Source organism: Pristiophorus japonicus, chromosome 1 (genome assembly GCF_044704955.1).
Source record: "Pristiophorus japonicus isolate sPriJap1 chromosome 1, sPriJap1.hap1, whole genome shotgun sequence".
Lineage (NCBI taxonomy): Eukaryota > Metazoa > Chordata > Chondrichthyes > Pristiophoridae > Pristiophorus > Pristiophorus japonicus.
The window spans coordinates 159573579-159588749 of record NC_091977.1 but is presented as its reverse complement, the minus strand read 5'-3'; the positions used below and the strand labels follow the sequence as shown (position 1 = coordinate 159588749).

Genomic DNA, 15171 nt, shown 5'->3' with positions numbered 1-15171 from the left:
TGAGTATACGATTCGCCACATGATTCAACATGGAAGAAAAAGTCTTGAAATCACACCCACGTATTTGTATTAAAAATACACCTTGTTCGTAATAAAATTTGGCTCTTTATAGAGACACGCCCGTATTCTGCAATGCAGGAGCGATAGATGCCAAGGTTATCCTCTCCGTCTCACCAATTGATTAAGCAACCCTTGTCTTAAAGGACTCCCGTCTTTATTTGATCAATACCTTTCTGCAACTGCCAAAACTTCAGTTTACCCCGCCGGGTTACTGGCGGTAAAAGGGATTGAATTCCTGGACTGTAATCACGCAGAAATAAGGCATGTTGTCTTCACCCTCAGTCTGAGATGCTACCACCTGCGCCCTTTTGAACAATAATAAGGAAACCTAATCAAAGTGGCTCACTCCCCTTCAAGGACAGCTGGCAGTGGACACATGGAACGCGGTCCCGGAGCACGAGCCGCGGTCCAAGTCCCGGTCTGTTAAATGGTCACAGCTGCAAGAGAAGGCGTGCGGACTTACAACCAAAAGCAGATCCGACGCGTCAGGTTGGGGAGCGGTCGGTGCCTCAATGTGAGACCGGCAGCACCAGCTTCCCCAGGTCGTAGCTCGCTCCTGCAGGTCTGCGGACTTTGTGCATTTCGCAACAATATCCGCCCGCTGAAATTTAAAACTTTTATTTAAAAAAAAATCGAGGTTTATCTGCATTAAAAGAAATAAGTGAAAATCTTGTCCTCTGAAATGAAATAATTTTACTACTTGGAGTTTGTCGGCACGGACCCGACAGGCCGAATGGCTGCCTTCTGTGATTCGTTCGTCTTTGCATTAAGGGAATTGTAGTTCTTGCGATTGAACTTCCTCATTTCCATTACTCGCAGTAACAGAGTCCCTTTGATTACACATTTGAAGACTGGAAGTGTAAAGTCCTGTCCCCTCAGTACAGATTCACACAAGTCAAGGTCACTCTGGACCTGCACCTTTATTTCACAGCTCTGGAATGCTGCACTTGCCTGAGACCTGTCCTTGTATACCTGGCCCTTGCAAGTGCACCCCTGGTGGTAAGGTATGCTGGTGGTTACAGATCATATTTTATTACAGTCATGTATAGCATGTTAGGATACAGTTATATATAATAATGTAAGCTACATGACATCACCCTCCCCCAAGGTCTTATTGTCTTTATAGGTTCAGTCTCTCAGGTGGTTTACGCTCTCGCATGGAGCGTCTGAGTTGTGGTTCAGTTGTTTGCTTTGGTGTTTGTTTTTCTTTGGGTGTGGTTGCTGGTATCTCGCCTGGGCTGTCTGTTTCGATTGGTGTGATTGTTGTTGACTTGCCTGGGCTGTCTGTTGGGATTGCTCTTTCCTCAGGTTGTTCCCTCTGTCTGTCCACCAGGTGTGGTGCGAGTTTCACATTGTAGTCTGCCTCTGGTTCCGCAGTGTTGTTGGTAAATCTACTTTTGACTTGGTCTACATGCCTCCGTCAGGCTTTGCCATTGTCCATGTGTACTACCAGTAGCCAGTTTCCTTCCTTGCCTGTTACTGTCCCTGCAAGCCATTTGGGACCCCTGCCATAGTTTAGTACAAACACTTTGTCCCCTACCTCATTCCATCTCCCCCTTGAATTTCTGTCATGGTACTCAGTCAGCTTACGGCGCTTTGCCTCAATGATTTCGAGCATGTCTGGGAGGATTAATGAGAGCCTTGTTTTTAAAGTCCTTTTCATCAACAGTTGCGAGGGGGGGGGATCCCAGTCAATGAGTGCGGACGAGATCTGTATGTCAGCAGCAGTCGCGACAGGCGACCCTGCAGCGTGGGACCTTGGATTTTAAGCATGCCTTGTTTAATGATTTGCACTGCTCTCTCCGCCTGGCTGTTGGAGGCTGGCTTGAACGGTGCCGTCTTGACGTGATTTATGCCGGGGTCAATTATAAAATCTTGGAATTCTGCGCTGGTGAAGCACGGACCATTGTCACTGACCATTATGTCAGGGATTCCGTACGTTGCAAACATGGTTGCGAGGCTCTCCACAGTGATGGAGGTTGTGCTTGAGTTTAAAATGGTGCATTCGATCCACTTTGAAAATGCATCTACAACTACGAGGAACAGTTTGCCCATGAATGGGCCTGCATAGTCTACGTGCACCTGCGACCACGGTTTGGTAGGCCAGGGCCAGGGGCTCAGGGGAGCCTCCCTGGGGCATTGCTGAGTTGGGCACAAACGGTGCACCTTCGGACGCAGAGCTCCAAGTCTGCATCAATACCAGGCCACCAGATGTGGGATCTGGCTATGGCCTTCATGAGAACGATCCCCGGGTGCTCGCGGTGGAGCTCCCAGACAAGTGCCTCTCTGCCTCGCAGAGGCATGACTACTCGGCTGCCCCACATCAGGAAGTCTGCTTGTCGTGATAGCTCATGCATGCGCCTGTGAAAGGGTTTTAATTCCTCGGGCCAGGCATCGCCAGCCTCTGCCCAGTCACCGGTTAGGACACATCTTTTTACTAAGGATAACGTGGGGTCGCTGGCCGTCCAGGCTCTGATTTGGCGAGCCGTCATGGGCGAACCTGTGGACTCAAAGGCATTGATTGCCATGACTATCTCACAGTCCTGTTCGTCAGACCCTTCCATGGTCGCCAGGGGTAACCTGCTGAGTGCGTCGGCACAGTTGTTTGTGCCTGGTCTGTGCCTTATGGTATAGTCGTAGGACGCCAGCATGAGTGCCCACCGTTGAATTCACGCCGAGGCGTTGCTCTTGGATAGGAGGGACGTGAGGGGCTTGTGGTCGGTTTCTCACGCGAACTTGGCCCCGAAAAGGTATTGGTGCATCTTTTTGACATCGTACACGCACGCGAGCGCCTCCTTCTCTACCATTCCGTACCCGCGCTCTGCCCGAGAAAGTGACCTGGAGGCATAAGCTATGGGTTGTAATTTGCCTGCACTATTGACATGTTGCAAAATGCACCCGACCACATACGCTGTCGCATCGCATGTGAGACCTAGCTTTTTACCTGGATTAAAGAAAGTCAAAACACTGTTGGAACACAGAAGGTTGCGTGCCTTATTGAAGGCGCGTTCCTGGGCGTCCCCCCAAAACCAATCTCGCCCCTTCCTGAGTAGCACGTGGAGAGGCTCCAGCAGCGTGCTTAAGTTCTGCATAATAATGTAATATAATAATTTAAGATACATGACAGGAAGTTAACCTCATTTTTGAATAGTCACATGCAATTCTCAGTATTTAGATTAGCGGACGTCCCGCAGCGTTGCTCACGGAGATGAGGACAATATAATCAATAATGCTTGGAGTGTTGTACCATGTAGTACACAATGTAGGTGACTTTCAATGGCATTGGTCATGGACCCCCCGCCCCCTTCCCCCCCTGCCGAAATCTGTTTTCTCACAGCTTCTTTACCATTCTGATTATTTTTTGTGGTACACTGTTTTTCTTTTACTTTCTTAATTTTCCATTTTTTTGTAATCACCAGGGAATAAAGGAGATGTATCCCACCATTTTCTTTGGAAAGGTTGAAAGTGCTGGAAGCACCTCAGCTGCTGGCATCTGCAAACCAAGCTACTGGACAGAAATGAGATTGCAAACCTGTTATAAAAACAGAAATTGCTGGAGACACTGGGCAGGTCTGACAGCATCTGTGGAAAGAGACACAGGTAATATTTCTGGTTGATTCTGTTTTCATCAGATCACATAGGAGTTTTTCCATGTATTTTCACATGTAATGTGACCCACCCAGCATTTAAAAAAGGTGATACCCTGTAGTTATTAGAGCTGACTTGCAGGGTGCAGCTAGTCCTGCTCCTGTAGTCAGAGCGGGTCGATTGTTCCGAATCAAATGAGGCACAACAGGATGTTCCTGGGTTTGTGCCTCATTTTCTTGCAAGAACTCTCACTGAATGCTCCTGTGTCCAGTGAAACATAGCACTGTGACTTTCTCCCAGCCCCACTGACTGGATGTTCCACAGGAGTATGAAGACAGCTGAAAATTGCCAGATAAATGTTTATTTAATTTTTTTTTATCCCCTCCAGGATATTAATGGGTAATTGTGATCTTCAGGCTGTGATCTCCATCAGCAGGGGTCCCAACCTTGGAGGATCGACACACAGCCACAGATCTGCAGTTGCACTTAAATATCCTGCCCTGTCTGCTGGCATTAGGCTCTGCATGGGGTGACTCTGGGTTGCTGCTCTATTCAGCTCTGGGAAATGTGGGTGGGCCTGCAGGAAAATATGCCCTAGTTGATTCTATTTCAAGGTGACTGTGGTAAAATGCCTTGGGAAACTGTTGTATTTATAAACTAAGGCTGAAATGATGATGTCATCACCATTCATGGCCTTGTGGAATCATGCCATTTTTCTTTGGACTCGAAGATGCCACAAAATATATTTTGCACCAATGAGCTGATCGCAGCATTTGCGTGCCAACAAAAACCTCGTGTGCTGGTGTGAAAATAATGAATTGCCCTGTTATTATTGCCTTATTACTTTATGCTATTTTCACAAGAACTTAATTGTAAATGAGAAAATATATTTATTTTGATTATACTTGAGCAATAAACATGCTTCGGTGTCCTGAGACTGTGGAGTTGCAAAGAAATACAATTTACAAAATAAAAAGCAGGGTTTGACATGGACAGGTGCTAACATCCCTTAGGCACAAAGGACTCGAAACAGTTGCCTGACAGGCTGTCTTTATTTTTGTTCCCTTGTTTGCCCAATGTGTCTGCATCCTGCTTTCATTCTCACAGGGAACAAGAAACAAGAATACCACTGGAGGTGGTGTTATTCCAGCCTGTCTTCTGCTGTCAAACCAGTAGTAGACTCTGCATCACTTTGAAGTGGTTTTGTGTTACTGAAGTGATTTGTTCAGTGGAAATGGAGTCCAATGTTGAATTAGATCACGGGTATGAGTGGAATGATGATGGTAACAGGATGAAGCTGCTGACAACCAAAAATTATTTAATCTTTCACTGGATTTGCAGTCCATCAGAACTCTGTGGAACTGCAGTCTCTACTCAGTCACTGCAGAGGTGTTAATGACTGGAGTCACTGATGGGCAGGTAGCAGTTGCTGAAAAATCAATTAGCTCTCCTAAGGATAATGGAAAACATAGAAACATAGAAAATAGGTGCAGGAGTAGGCCATTCGGCCCTTCTAGCCTGCACCGCCATTCAATGAGTTCATGGCTGAACATTCAACTTCAGTACCCCATTCCTGCTTTCTCGCCATACCCCTTGATCCCCTTAGTAGTAAGGACCTCATCTAACTCCTTTTTGAATATATTTAGTGAACAAGCTTGTTATGACCTTTGTTAAAGGCAGCTGGCCCTACACTACATGGGTTGATGCCAGGCATTTCTCTCATATGAGAAAGTCTGGACTGAAGGATGAGGTGGTGATTGGCAGAGACCAGAATACCATTGGTCTGAAGGCCAGGGAGATGTTAGCAAGGATTGGGATAAATCCGATGCTGTTTAGTACATCCTTTCATACTTTTTGTTCCTTCCCTCAGGTTGTGATACAATTATTGTAAAACATCAATGTAACACCTTACAGGCCCACAGCTAACTAACTGCTCGCTGAGTGCTCACATGGAATGGCTAAAATGTCAATATCATCGCTCTGACTTGTTGTCTAAAGCCTGCATTCTTTAAAATCTGTCATGGCTGACTGCATTGCTAACAGGGTAGGGTGAGGTGGGGAAGAGGACAATCCTTGTAAGACAAAGTAATAGTTTTAATTGAAATGAAGGAAAATCAGAAATAATTTTGAAAGCTGAAACGTTTCACTTCAGGTTAAATAGATATTATCACAGAAAGAAAAAGCAGTTCACTGCACATAGACCTTTCTAAAGGGCATTTTCATGAGTTAAATTTGTCCCTCTGAATAAGTTTAAGAGAGACTTCAGGAATTATTTCTTCACCCAGCTGTTCACCATTGGAATGGGATGCTACGGAAAAGTGATTAGCACTGAATGGGACAAATCCACCTGTGTGATATTATGATGCAAAGAATTGAGTTTACAATCAATACTATAAACCCCACCTCAATTCCAAACTCATGGCTTTCAATTTGTCTAAATGTTACAGCTTTATAGCTTTACTTTATCCTTTCATTAAAAGCAACTGGTCCTTTCATGATGTACAGGGTGATTGGGATTATCTAAATTCATGAATACTACTTTTCAGTAAGTCATGGAGTAGTTGGTAACTTGCATACGCTTCCACTTTTTTCACCCCACTATGTTCTAGACTCTAAATCCAGTTTGAGTCCCATCAACAGTACTGAGAATAACACTGATTATTTACAAATAAGCTCGTGTGACTGGGGCATTGATCTTGATGTCACTCTTCACCCTTTGTGACCTCTCTGCAGTTTTGATGCTACTGGCTTCTTCATCTCCCACATTATCTCCCCTGCAGTCCACTTCTTCCCTTGAACTTGTGCATGTCACAGCCAATGTCTCCTGCAGTGTCTGTACAGTAACCCACAGGACCCATCCTTGGTTTCCTACTCTAATGTTTATGTGCTCCCTATCAATGACATCATCCAGAGCATATGTCCAATTTCCACATACATGCCAATGACACTTGGCTTTATCTCAGCACTTACTCTATTGATCCAAGGCTGTTGCTACACTCCAACTGCCTGTATGACATTAAATCCTGGATTATCCGGTTAACAAAACTGAAGCCATTCTCTTTGGATCCCACTAGCACCGAGGTAGCTTTCGTCTTAACTCCATCAACCTCCTCAGCTGCTATCTCAAACTAAGTGTGGAAGTGGAGATATTGGGCTCAAGTTTCGGCCTGAGTTGCTCCTATTTTTTTGGAGCAACTAGTTTATAATGGAGCATCTTAGAAATTGCAATTCTCGGCATTTAGTTTGCTCCAGTTCTAGTGAGTTAGAATAGTTTAATTTTAGAACAGATTTTTTTTCAACAGGGGGCGTGTCCAGCCACTTATGCCTGTTTTGCAAGTTTAGGCAGCGAAAACTTACTCCAAACTAACTTAGAATGGAGTAAGTGTAGATTTTTGTACGTTCAGAAAAACCTTACTTACACTTATAAATCAGGCGTAGGGAACGAGAGATGGCGGGTAGAGAAGTTTATAAACATTAAACACTTCACTTTTACAAATAAAGAGCCATCACCAATAATAAATGATAAATAAATCAATAAATCAACCAATAAGTCAATCCAAAAAAAAAAAAAAATCAATTAATAAATAAAAATTATTTCTACTAACCTACTTCAGCACCGGGAGCCCTCCAAGAGCGTGCTGGGACGGGCCTCCCCTCAGTGTCTCTGTCTCTGTCTCTGTCAGTGTCTCTGTGTTTCTGACAGCAAGGTGGGAGGGATGAGGAGGAGGGGGAAGAAAGGGGGGGAAGAGGCGGGGGGAAGAAAGAGAGGGGAGGGAAGATGAATGGGGGGGAGAAGGGAGAAGAGAGGGTAAGAGGCGGGGGGGGGGAGAAGATGAACAGGGGGAGAGAAGAAGCTGAACGGGGCGGGGGGAGAGAAGAAGCTGAAAGGGCCCCGCCGAGGACTTCGGGTGGGGCCCACCCCCAGCGAGATGCCGGGCGGGCGGGCTCCGCTAACGACAAGGTAAGTGGTGTCAGGGGATAGGGGCGACATCCCTTCGACCTGGGATAGGGTCATCGCCCGGAGACACGTCATGCTGGGAGGGCTAGGAGCTACTGCGCACGCGCGCAGCTGCTGGCACTGTTTTTGGTGCAGGGCTGTAGCTCTGCCCCCAGCAGTTCCAGCTGCGCCGCGCCGATCTATAAATGGGCCTGCAGCTATCTGAAAATCGCCAGGTAAGTATTCGGCGCAATTTTTGTTCTACAAATTAGGTGGGCCTCTCCGATGTGCGCCGTTTTAGCAGGGGTCCGAAACTTGAGCCCATAGAATCATGGAATAATACTAAATCCCAAGCTGTGCTTTCTTCCATACATCCATTGCAAATACTGACCTGCAACCTGTGTAACATTACCCACCTCTAACCCTCCTTTTCCTTTGCAGCCAAAACAATCAATATCTTGATTACCTTGCTGCTTGACTTTTAACAATGACCTCCTTACCTCTGCACATCACAAATTATAACTCATTAACAATTGTAACAAGTTGAAGCAAGCTCAGGACCCATTAGACATGCAGACCAGAGTTTAATGGTTTCGTTTATTCACCTACATCAATTGTGCCTTTAAATGCACCAATGAACAAAACAGTAACACGGAATACACTCCCATAAAGTGTGCAGGAGTTAAACTTCATCCAGTGCAAAACCCAAACCATGGGAAGTAGCCTCCTGGAGGATTTAATGCACTCAGGTGGATCAGGATATGGCCCTTTCACAAAATCACTTTGCTTTGATGCAAAAGTTGTAGTATAACAGTGCCGAAAAACAACAATTCATATTTCCATAGCACTCTTCTTGTACAGAGAGACATCTCAGAGCACTTTAGAGGGCAAAAAGGAAAAGGAGTAGCAAAAAGGTTGGAACAGCAAATGTGTGGTTGAAGATACATTTCAGTAGGCTTTTGAAAGTGGGAGAAAGGTGCCAAAGGAGGGAATTCCAAATGGGCAGGGGCACAGTGCCTGAAATGGTAGCTGCCATCGGATTGTCGTAAAAAACGTCTGGTTCACTAATGTCCTTTAGGGAATGAAATCTGCTGCCCTTACCAGGCCTGTATATGACTCTAGACCCACAACAATGTGGTTGACTCTTAACTGCCCTCTGAAATGGCCAAGCAATCCACTCAGTTGTATAAGGCGGCTCAGCACCACCTTCTCAAGGGCAATTATGGATGGGCAATAAATGCTGGCATTGCCAGCGACGCCCACATCCCATGAATATATAAAAAAACTCCTGGGCACTTTATGCAGTTAATATTGAGTGTTTTTATTGTTACAAAAGTGCTCTTGGCCACACTCTTCTACCTTTTTAAAAAAAAAACAGCTGCTGGAAGAGTGGAACTCTGTGCACACATGTCAGCCTACATATGCAAACCTGTCAGGATAGTTTATCAGAAATCTTCTTGGAGCTGTTCCCGCTTTGCCACCGTAACTTCGCTGGAAGTGCGGCAGAAACACAACGCAGATGGGATTTCGACCGGACTTCTAGTGTTATTTTGGCAGTGGGCCGAGAGTAGTTCCGAGGAAATTCCCTGTCATGACTCCAGTCTTGCCAGTTACAATTTGCACTTTGCAATGATCCATATAAGATTGGTGTAGGAAACTTGCAATCCTTAAAAAAAAAAAAAAAATACCATAGGGTGATGTTTGCACTTTGGACGCAGTCGGTGATCTGGGCACAAATTGTGGCCAAAATTGTGCTATTTTTGAGCTGTTTTTCTGTTCAAACTCATTTGCATATTATTGTGTTCCTAACACAGATGAGACTGCACACAGGGAGGTTAAAGTAATAGTGACCTCAGTCTTTATTAAAACACTCCAGAGTGAGGAACAGGCCTTAGGGGCTGACTTGTATACAGTGCTACCCAAGGGATGCTGGGATCCCTTGGGACTTCAGGGGATGCGCTCCCTGGTGGCAGAACATGGGAGTGTATGCTTTACAGATACACAACATCACTCCCTCCCCCCAAAGTCAAAGCGAAAACTATTTACAACGTGAGGCAGTCGGGAGCCTTTCTTTCCCTGGTGGACTGTCTCGGTACAAATGTCTATTCTGGTGTGTTGGCTGTGCCCTCGCTGGGCTGGCATGTTGTTGGCCCTGCAGGGCTGCTGGGTGAGCCTGGCCTTGCTGGGCTGTTGGGCATGATGGGTTCAATTTCCTGGTCCAGGGTGATGTCGTTGATCCTTTGGGTGTGTGTTGTGGGCTCGAAAAAGGTGGTGTCTGCTGTGGGTTGTTCAGGGCAGTCTGTGAACCGCAGCCTCGTTTGGTCCAGGTGCTTTCTGCAAATTTGTCCATTGTTTAGTTTGACTACAAACACTCTACTCCCTTCTTTAGCTATCACCGTGCCCGCGATCCACTTGGGACCATGTCCATAGTTTAGCACATACACCGGGTCATTCAGATCAATTTCCCGTGACACAGTGGCGCGACCATTGTTTACATTTTGTTGCTGCCGCCTGCTCTCGACCTGATCATGCAGGTTGGGGTGAACCAGCGAGAGTCTGGTTTTAAGTGTCCTTTTCATGAGTAGCTCAGCCGGGGGCACCCCTGTGAGCAAGTGGGGTCTTGTGCGGTAGCTGAGCAGAATTCGGGACAGGCAGGTTTGGAGTGAGCCTTCTGTGACTCGTTTAAGGCTCTGTTTGATTGTTTGTACTGCCCGCTCTGCCTGCCCATTGGAGGCTGGTTTAAACGGGGCTGAGGTGACATATTTGATCCCATTGTGGCTCATAAATTCTTTAAATTCGGCACTGGTGAAACATGGCCCGTTGTCAAGCAGGCCGTGGATGGCAAACATGGCCCTCAGGCGTCTGCCTTAGGTAGCGGGTATTGGTCCTGTAGCGAGAAACGATTAATAGTTACTTTATAATTGCCGCAAATCCTGACCGTGCCATCACTTTTGCGTACTGGAACAATCGGGCTGGCCCACTCGCTGAATTCCACTGGGGAGATGATGCCCTTGTGTTGCAGCCTGTCCAACTCGATTTCCACCCTCTCCCTCATCATGTGAGGTACCGCTCGCGCTTTGTGGTGAATGGGTCGTGCCTCTGGGACCAAGTGGATCTGCACCTTCACCCCGGAAAAGTTTCCAATGCCTGGCTCAAAAAGGGAAGGAAATTTGTTCAGAACCTGGGTACATGAGGCCTCATCGACATGTGATAGCGCTCGGATGTCATCCCAGTTCCAGCGGATTTTGCCCAGCCAACTCCTTCCAAGCAGTATGAGGCCATCGCCCGGGACAATCCAGAGTGGCAGTTCGTGCACCGTGCCCTTGTAGGCGACCTTGACCATGGCGCTGCCCAGGACAGCGATGAGCTCTTTGGTGTACGTTCTCAGTTTCGTGTGGATGGGGCTCAGGGCTGGTCTGAGTGCCTTGTTGCACCACAGTTTCTCAAACATCTTTTTACTCATGATGGATTGGCTAGCGCCAGTGTCCAGTTCCATGGCTACGGGTAAGCCATTCAATTTTACATTTAGCATTATAGCTGGACATTTCATTGAAAATGTGTGCATCCCGTGTACTTCAGCATCTGCCTCCTCTCTCTAAGGCTCGAAATTGTATTGATCCACCATAGACCAATCTTTCTCTGCCACGTGGTGGTTAGCAGGTTTTACAGAGCTTGCAGCTCGTCTGCAAGCTCATTGGAGGTGGCCCATTGTTCCACAGCTCTTGCAAACATATCCTTTTGAAGCGGCATGAATAGGCTGAATGGAAGCCTCCACAATGCCAACAAGGTGTGAATTGCCTTGCATTCATCCTTTGTTGCGGACTCTGAGTCATCTGGGTCACCTGAGTCCTGCTGACAGTTGCAGACTCGTGGTTTCTGCCCTGTACATTTCTGCTCACAAACACAGTTCCAGTTAATTTATGAACATTGCTATCACTTGTGTGCTGAGAGATTTGTTTGGTGTTATCACTGGTGGACATAAACGCCTGTGCTATTGCAATGGCCTTACTGAGGGTCGGTGTCTCTACAGTCAAAAGTTTTCGTAGGATGGCTTCGTGGCCAATGCCCAGCACAAAAATGTTTCTGAGCATTTGCTCCAGGTAGCCATCAAACTCACATTGTCCTGCAAGTCGCCTTAGTTTGGTGATGTAGCTCGCCATTTCCTGACCTTCAGATCGCTGGCACGTGTAGCACCGATACCTTGCCATCAGCACGCTCTCCCTCGGGTTGAGATGCTCCTGAACCAGTGTACACAGCTCCTCATACGACTTATCTGTGGATTTCACCAGAGCCAGAAGATTCTTCATGAGGCTGTAGGTCGGTGCCCCACAGACCGTGAGGAGGACCGCTCTCCTTTTTGCAGCCCTTCCTTCTCCGTCTAGCTTGTTGGCTACAAAGCACTGGTCTAGCCGTTCGACATAGGCTTCCCAGTCCTCACCCTCCGAGAACTTCTCCAGGATGCCCACAGTTTGCTGCATCTTTGCGTTGGATTCGTATACTCGTTGCCAGTTATTTGTTCCTAACACAGATAAGACTGCACACAGGGAGGTTAGAGATAACAGTGACCTCATTCTTTATTAAGACACTCCAGAGTGAGGTACAGGCCTTAGGGGACCAGCTTATATACAGTGCTCCCAAGGGATGCTGGGATCCCTTGGGACTTCAGGGGATGCGCTCCCTGGTGGCGGAACATGGGAGTGCATGCTTTACAGATACACAACACATATTGCTGACTCAAATCTGCCATGAACCAGCACAATCAGGCAGCATTTTAGAGCCTATTTAAAAAAAAAATATATATATATATTCCTTGATATATTTAAGAGTGGTGACTTGGTACAGGTTGCATAATACAACTGAAAATGGGTTGATCACCGAAAATAAGCATTTTTAATCAATGTATCAATCCAGAACCTTTGAGTAACATGATTTTGAATGATTGCAAATGACTTTAAAAACTATTCAGAACCTTTTGCTATTTATATTGGTGTACATCAGTCAGTTTCTCAGTAACTTAAAAAAATATATATTCAAAAGCTTTTAAAACATATTCTTGTGTCCAAAATAAGCTTAATTTTAAGAGCTCCCTCAAAGACATGCAAACGGGCACAATTAGTGGAAACTTACCTTGGTGATTAATTTAATCTGGGAGCATGGCCAGTTTTGTGGTTCCAGCGCAATGTCTTTTAAACCAGCCCAAAAGATCGCGGAAACTCGATTTGTGCTGAATGTAATTTGCACTTGAAATTCTGCAATTTTTTGGGGGCTATTTTGGGCGAAATGCACTGAAAATACAGTACAACCTAGTGGAAACTCATGAGCAATAAGTTAATTTTCGATAATATTGAGCTCTTGCTGCTTTAACTCTGGAGGTTTATCTGGTGTATCCACTGAGCATGTGCCAGTTAAGGCTACTAGATTATACTGAGGATATATCTGATGGCAGTTACTTAAGAACAATGATCTTTCATGAATTGCAAGAGAAATGAAAATAGTTGATGGTGTCTATTCATTATTAATTTGGAAAGGTTATTCAGTCGTTCAGGCATGTGGAGTTGTTAGAGATTTGCCTGGGAGACAAGAATGCCAGAAGTTAATGTTCAGCTTTGTCCATATTGTATAGCGTTAAAACCACAAAGTGTTCGGGTATTTCCAGATTTCGGAATGTCAGAAAGGGAGAGGGGAGAGGGTACCCGCCGAGGAGCTGTTCGGGCTGGCCGGCCCCGTCAATGAGGTCATCGGGCGGGGCCCTGCCGAGGAGGAGCTGTTCGGGCCGGCGGGTCCCACCGTGGTGGAGCTGTTAGGGTGGGTCCCGCAGTGGAGGAAGTATTCGGGCGGGGCCCCGCCAAGGAGCTGTTTGGGCCGGCTGGCCTCGTCACGGAGGAGGTGCTCGCGTGGGCCGGCGAGGAGACCCCGAGGTAAGGGCAGTGGCGGCGGCGAGGCCCGAGGTCGGCGGGTCCGGATTCCGGAACATTTTACGGATTCTGTACGACCCTGCCACCAATCGGTCCAGATTCATGAACATTCCAGATTCCGGAACTCTGGATTTTCCACGCTGCACCTGTATGTCTTTTGCTGTTCAGCCACCGCTGCAACATAACTAGTCAAATAGAAACACTCACAGCTTCCTCCACATAGGCAATTCAAAATATCCAAACAACTGAAGTCACTGCCAAGGGGAAATAAATATATATTTTAAAATGATTTTATTGTGTTTCATCTTGAATGTTTTTCTGAGAAAACAAAAAATATGTTATATAGGAAATTCATCCTCTGTCAGTCCAAACTGAGCCTGTCAAAATTCAATTAACAACAAAAATGAGCTTTCTTGTATAGGCTTTTGAAGGGCACACAGTGCAGATTATTGGTGTGACTTTTGAAGAAAATGGGTGAAATTAAACCTTTTTAATGAATCGTATGATGAAGAAACCAGTGAATGAATTTCAATGAATGCCATTTTCATGCTGCATAATTTTGCTGAAATATGTATTTTCTTTTGTGATTAAGATGACCTTCACAGTAGGAATTTGCAGCCATATGTTGTATGGGAATATGACATCTGAGCAAACAGTTAGTTTTTAGAAAAACAAAAGCCAGTTGATCAATTCTGGGACTGCTTGAATTTTAACACTGTTTGTCTCAGGTCACTCATCACCAGAGGTCTGTTTTCCAATTCAATGGGTGAGTGTCTATTCTTTGTTTTGGTTTCACTTGTTTAAAATCTCTTTTATATAGCAAATAGTGATTTTAAGATTATAATGTTGTAGCTTGAGCTGTACTTTGAATATAAATAAGAACAATTCCTAGAAAGTAATACATTTAAATATGACTTTTTCTGAGATTTTATGTTCAAGGAAAGGGCTATTTTGTTTTCAGAATAGAGTTCACAGATGGTTCTGGATTAGAATGCTCTACCTTGTGGCTTTCATTGTTAGTCTGTTTGATAATTACAACTGATGAACACGATATGATCAGCTAAACAAAATGTCAATGATCTTGGATGTGTATCAGATGTCCATAACTCAAATCATATTTCTTCTATCTGGAAACTATACTTCCTATGCTTCAGGCAAATTGCTTGCTGTCACCCTGACAGGTCCAAATTAGCTGGAAAATGTTTGTCCCATGGCAGGCCATTATCTATTATAAATGACTGGTTCTTTTATTCCAGATTTATCCCAAAGCACTGGTCAAATCACTCCTATGGGTTGGCATCATGCTATGTAACATGATTTCATTTTAATTGGGTTATTCACATAATTTTAATAGCAGATATAGGAATTTCATACAATGGCAACAAGTTGCAGTTATTTTTTATTCATTCCTGGAATGTGGGGGCGCTGGCAAGGCCAGCATTTATCGCCCATCTCTATTTGCCCTTGAAAAGGTGGTGGTGAGCTGCCTTTTTTAACCATTGTAGTCCATGTGGTGAAGGTACTCCCACAGTGCTGTGAGGAAGGAAGTTCCAGGATTTTGATCCAGTGACAATGAAGGAATGGTGATATAATTCCAAGTCAGAATGGTGTTACTTGGATGTTCCCTTGGGCCTGCTGTCCTTGTCCTTCTAGGTAGCAGATTTGGAAGGT

At 45.4% G+C, this 15171-nt stretch overlaps 2 protein-coding genes across 5 annotated transcripts in view; one reads left to right on the top strand and one right to left on the bottom strand.

Moving 5' to 3' along the window:
* Nucleotides 1-610, bottom strand: part of nudt12 (nudix (nucleoside diphosphate linked moiety X)-type motif 12) — a 30989-nt gene extending 30379 nt beyond the window's left edge. For 2 of the 3 annotated variants that reach the window (XM_070865604.1, XM_070865791.1), the window contains exon 1: nt 524-610. The gene's annotated coding sequence lies outside the window, so the exon portion shown is untranslated. Of the gene's footprint in view, nt 1-229; nt 431-523 lie in introns of those variants that run through there. The other variant, XM_070865887.1, reaches the window with a different exon arrangement.
* Nucleotides 611-14190: 13580 nt separating this feature from the next.
* The window catches only part of LOC139234699 (dolichyl-diphosphooligosaccharide--protein glycosyltransferase subunit KCP2-like), a 353523-nt gene continuing 352542 nt past the window's right edge, over nt 14191-15171 (top strand). For both annotated transcript variants that reach the window (XM_070865412.1, XM_070865477.1), the window contains exon 1: nt 14191-14266. In XM_070865412.1, coding sequence (XP_070721513.1) covers nt 14263-14266 — 4 coding nt within the window. In that variant the 5' untranslated portion in view covers nt 14191-14262. The remainder of the gene's footprint in view (nt 14267-15171) is intronic.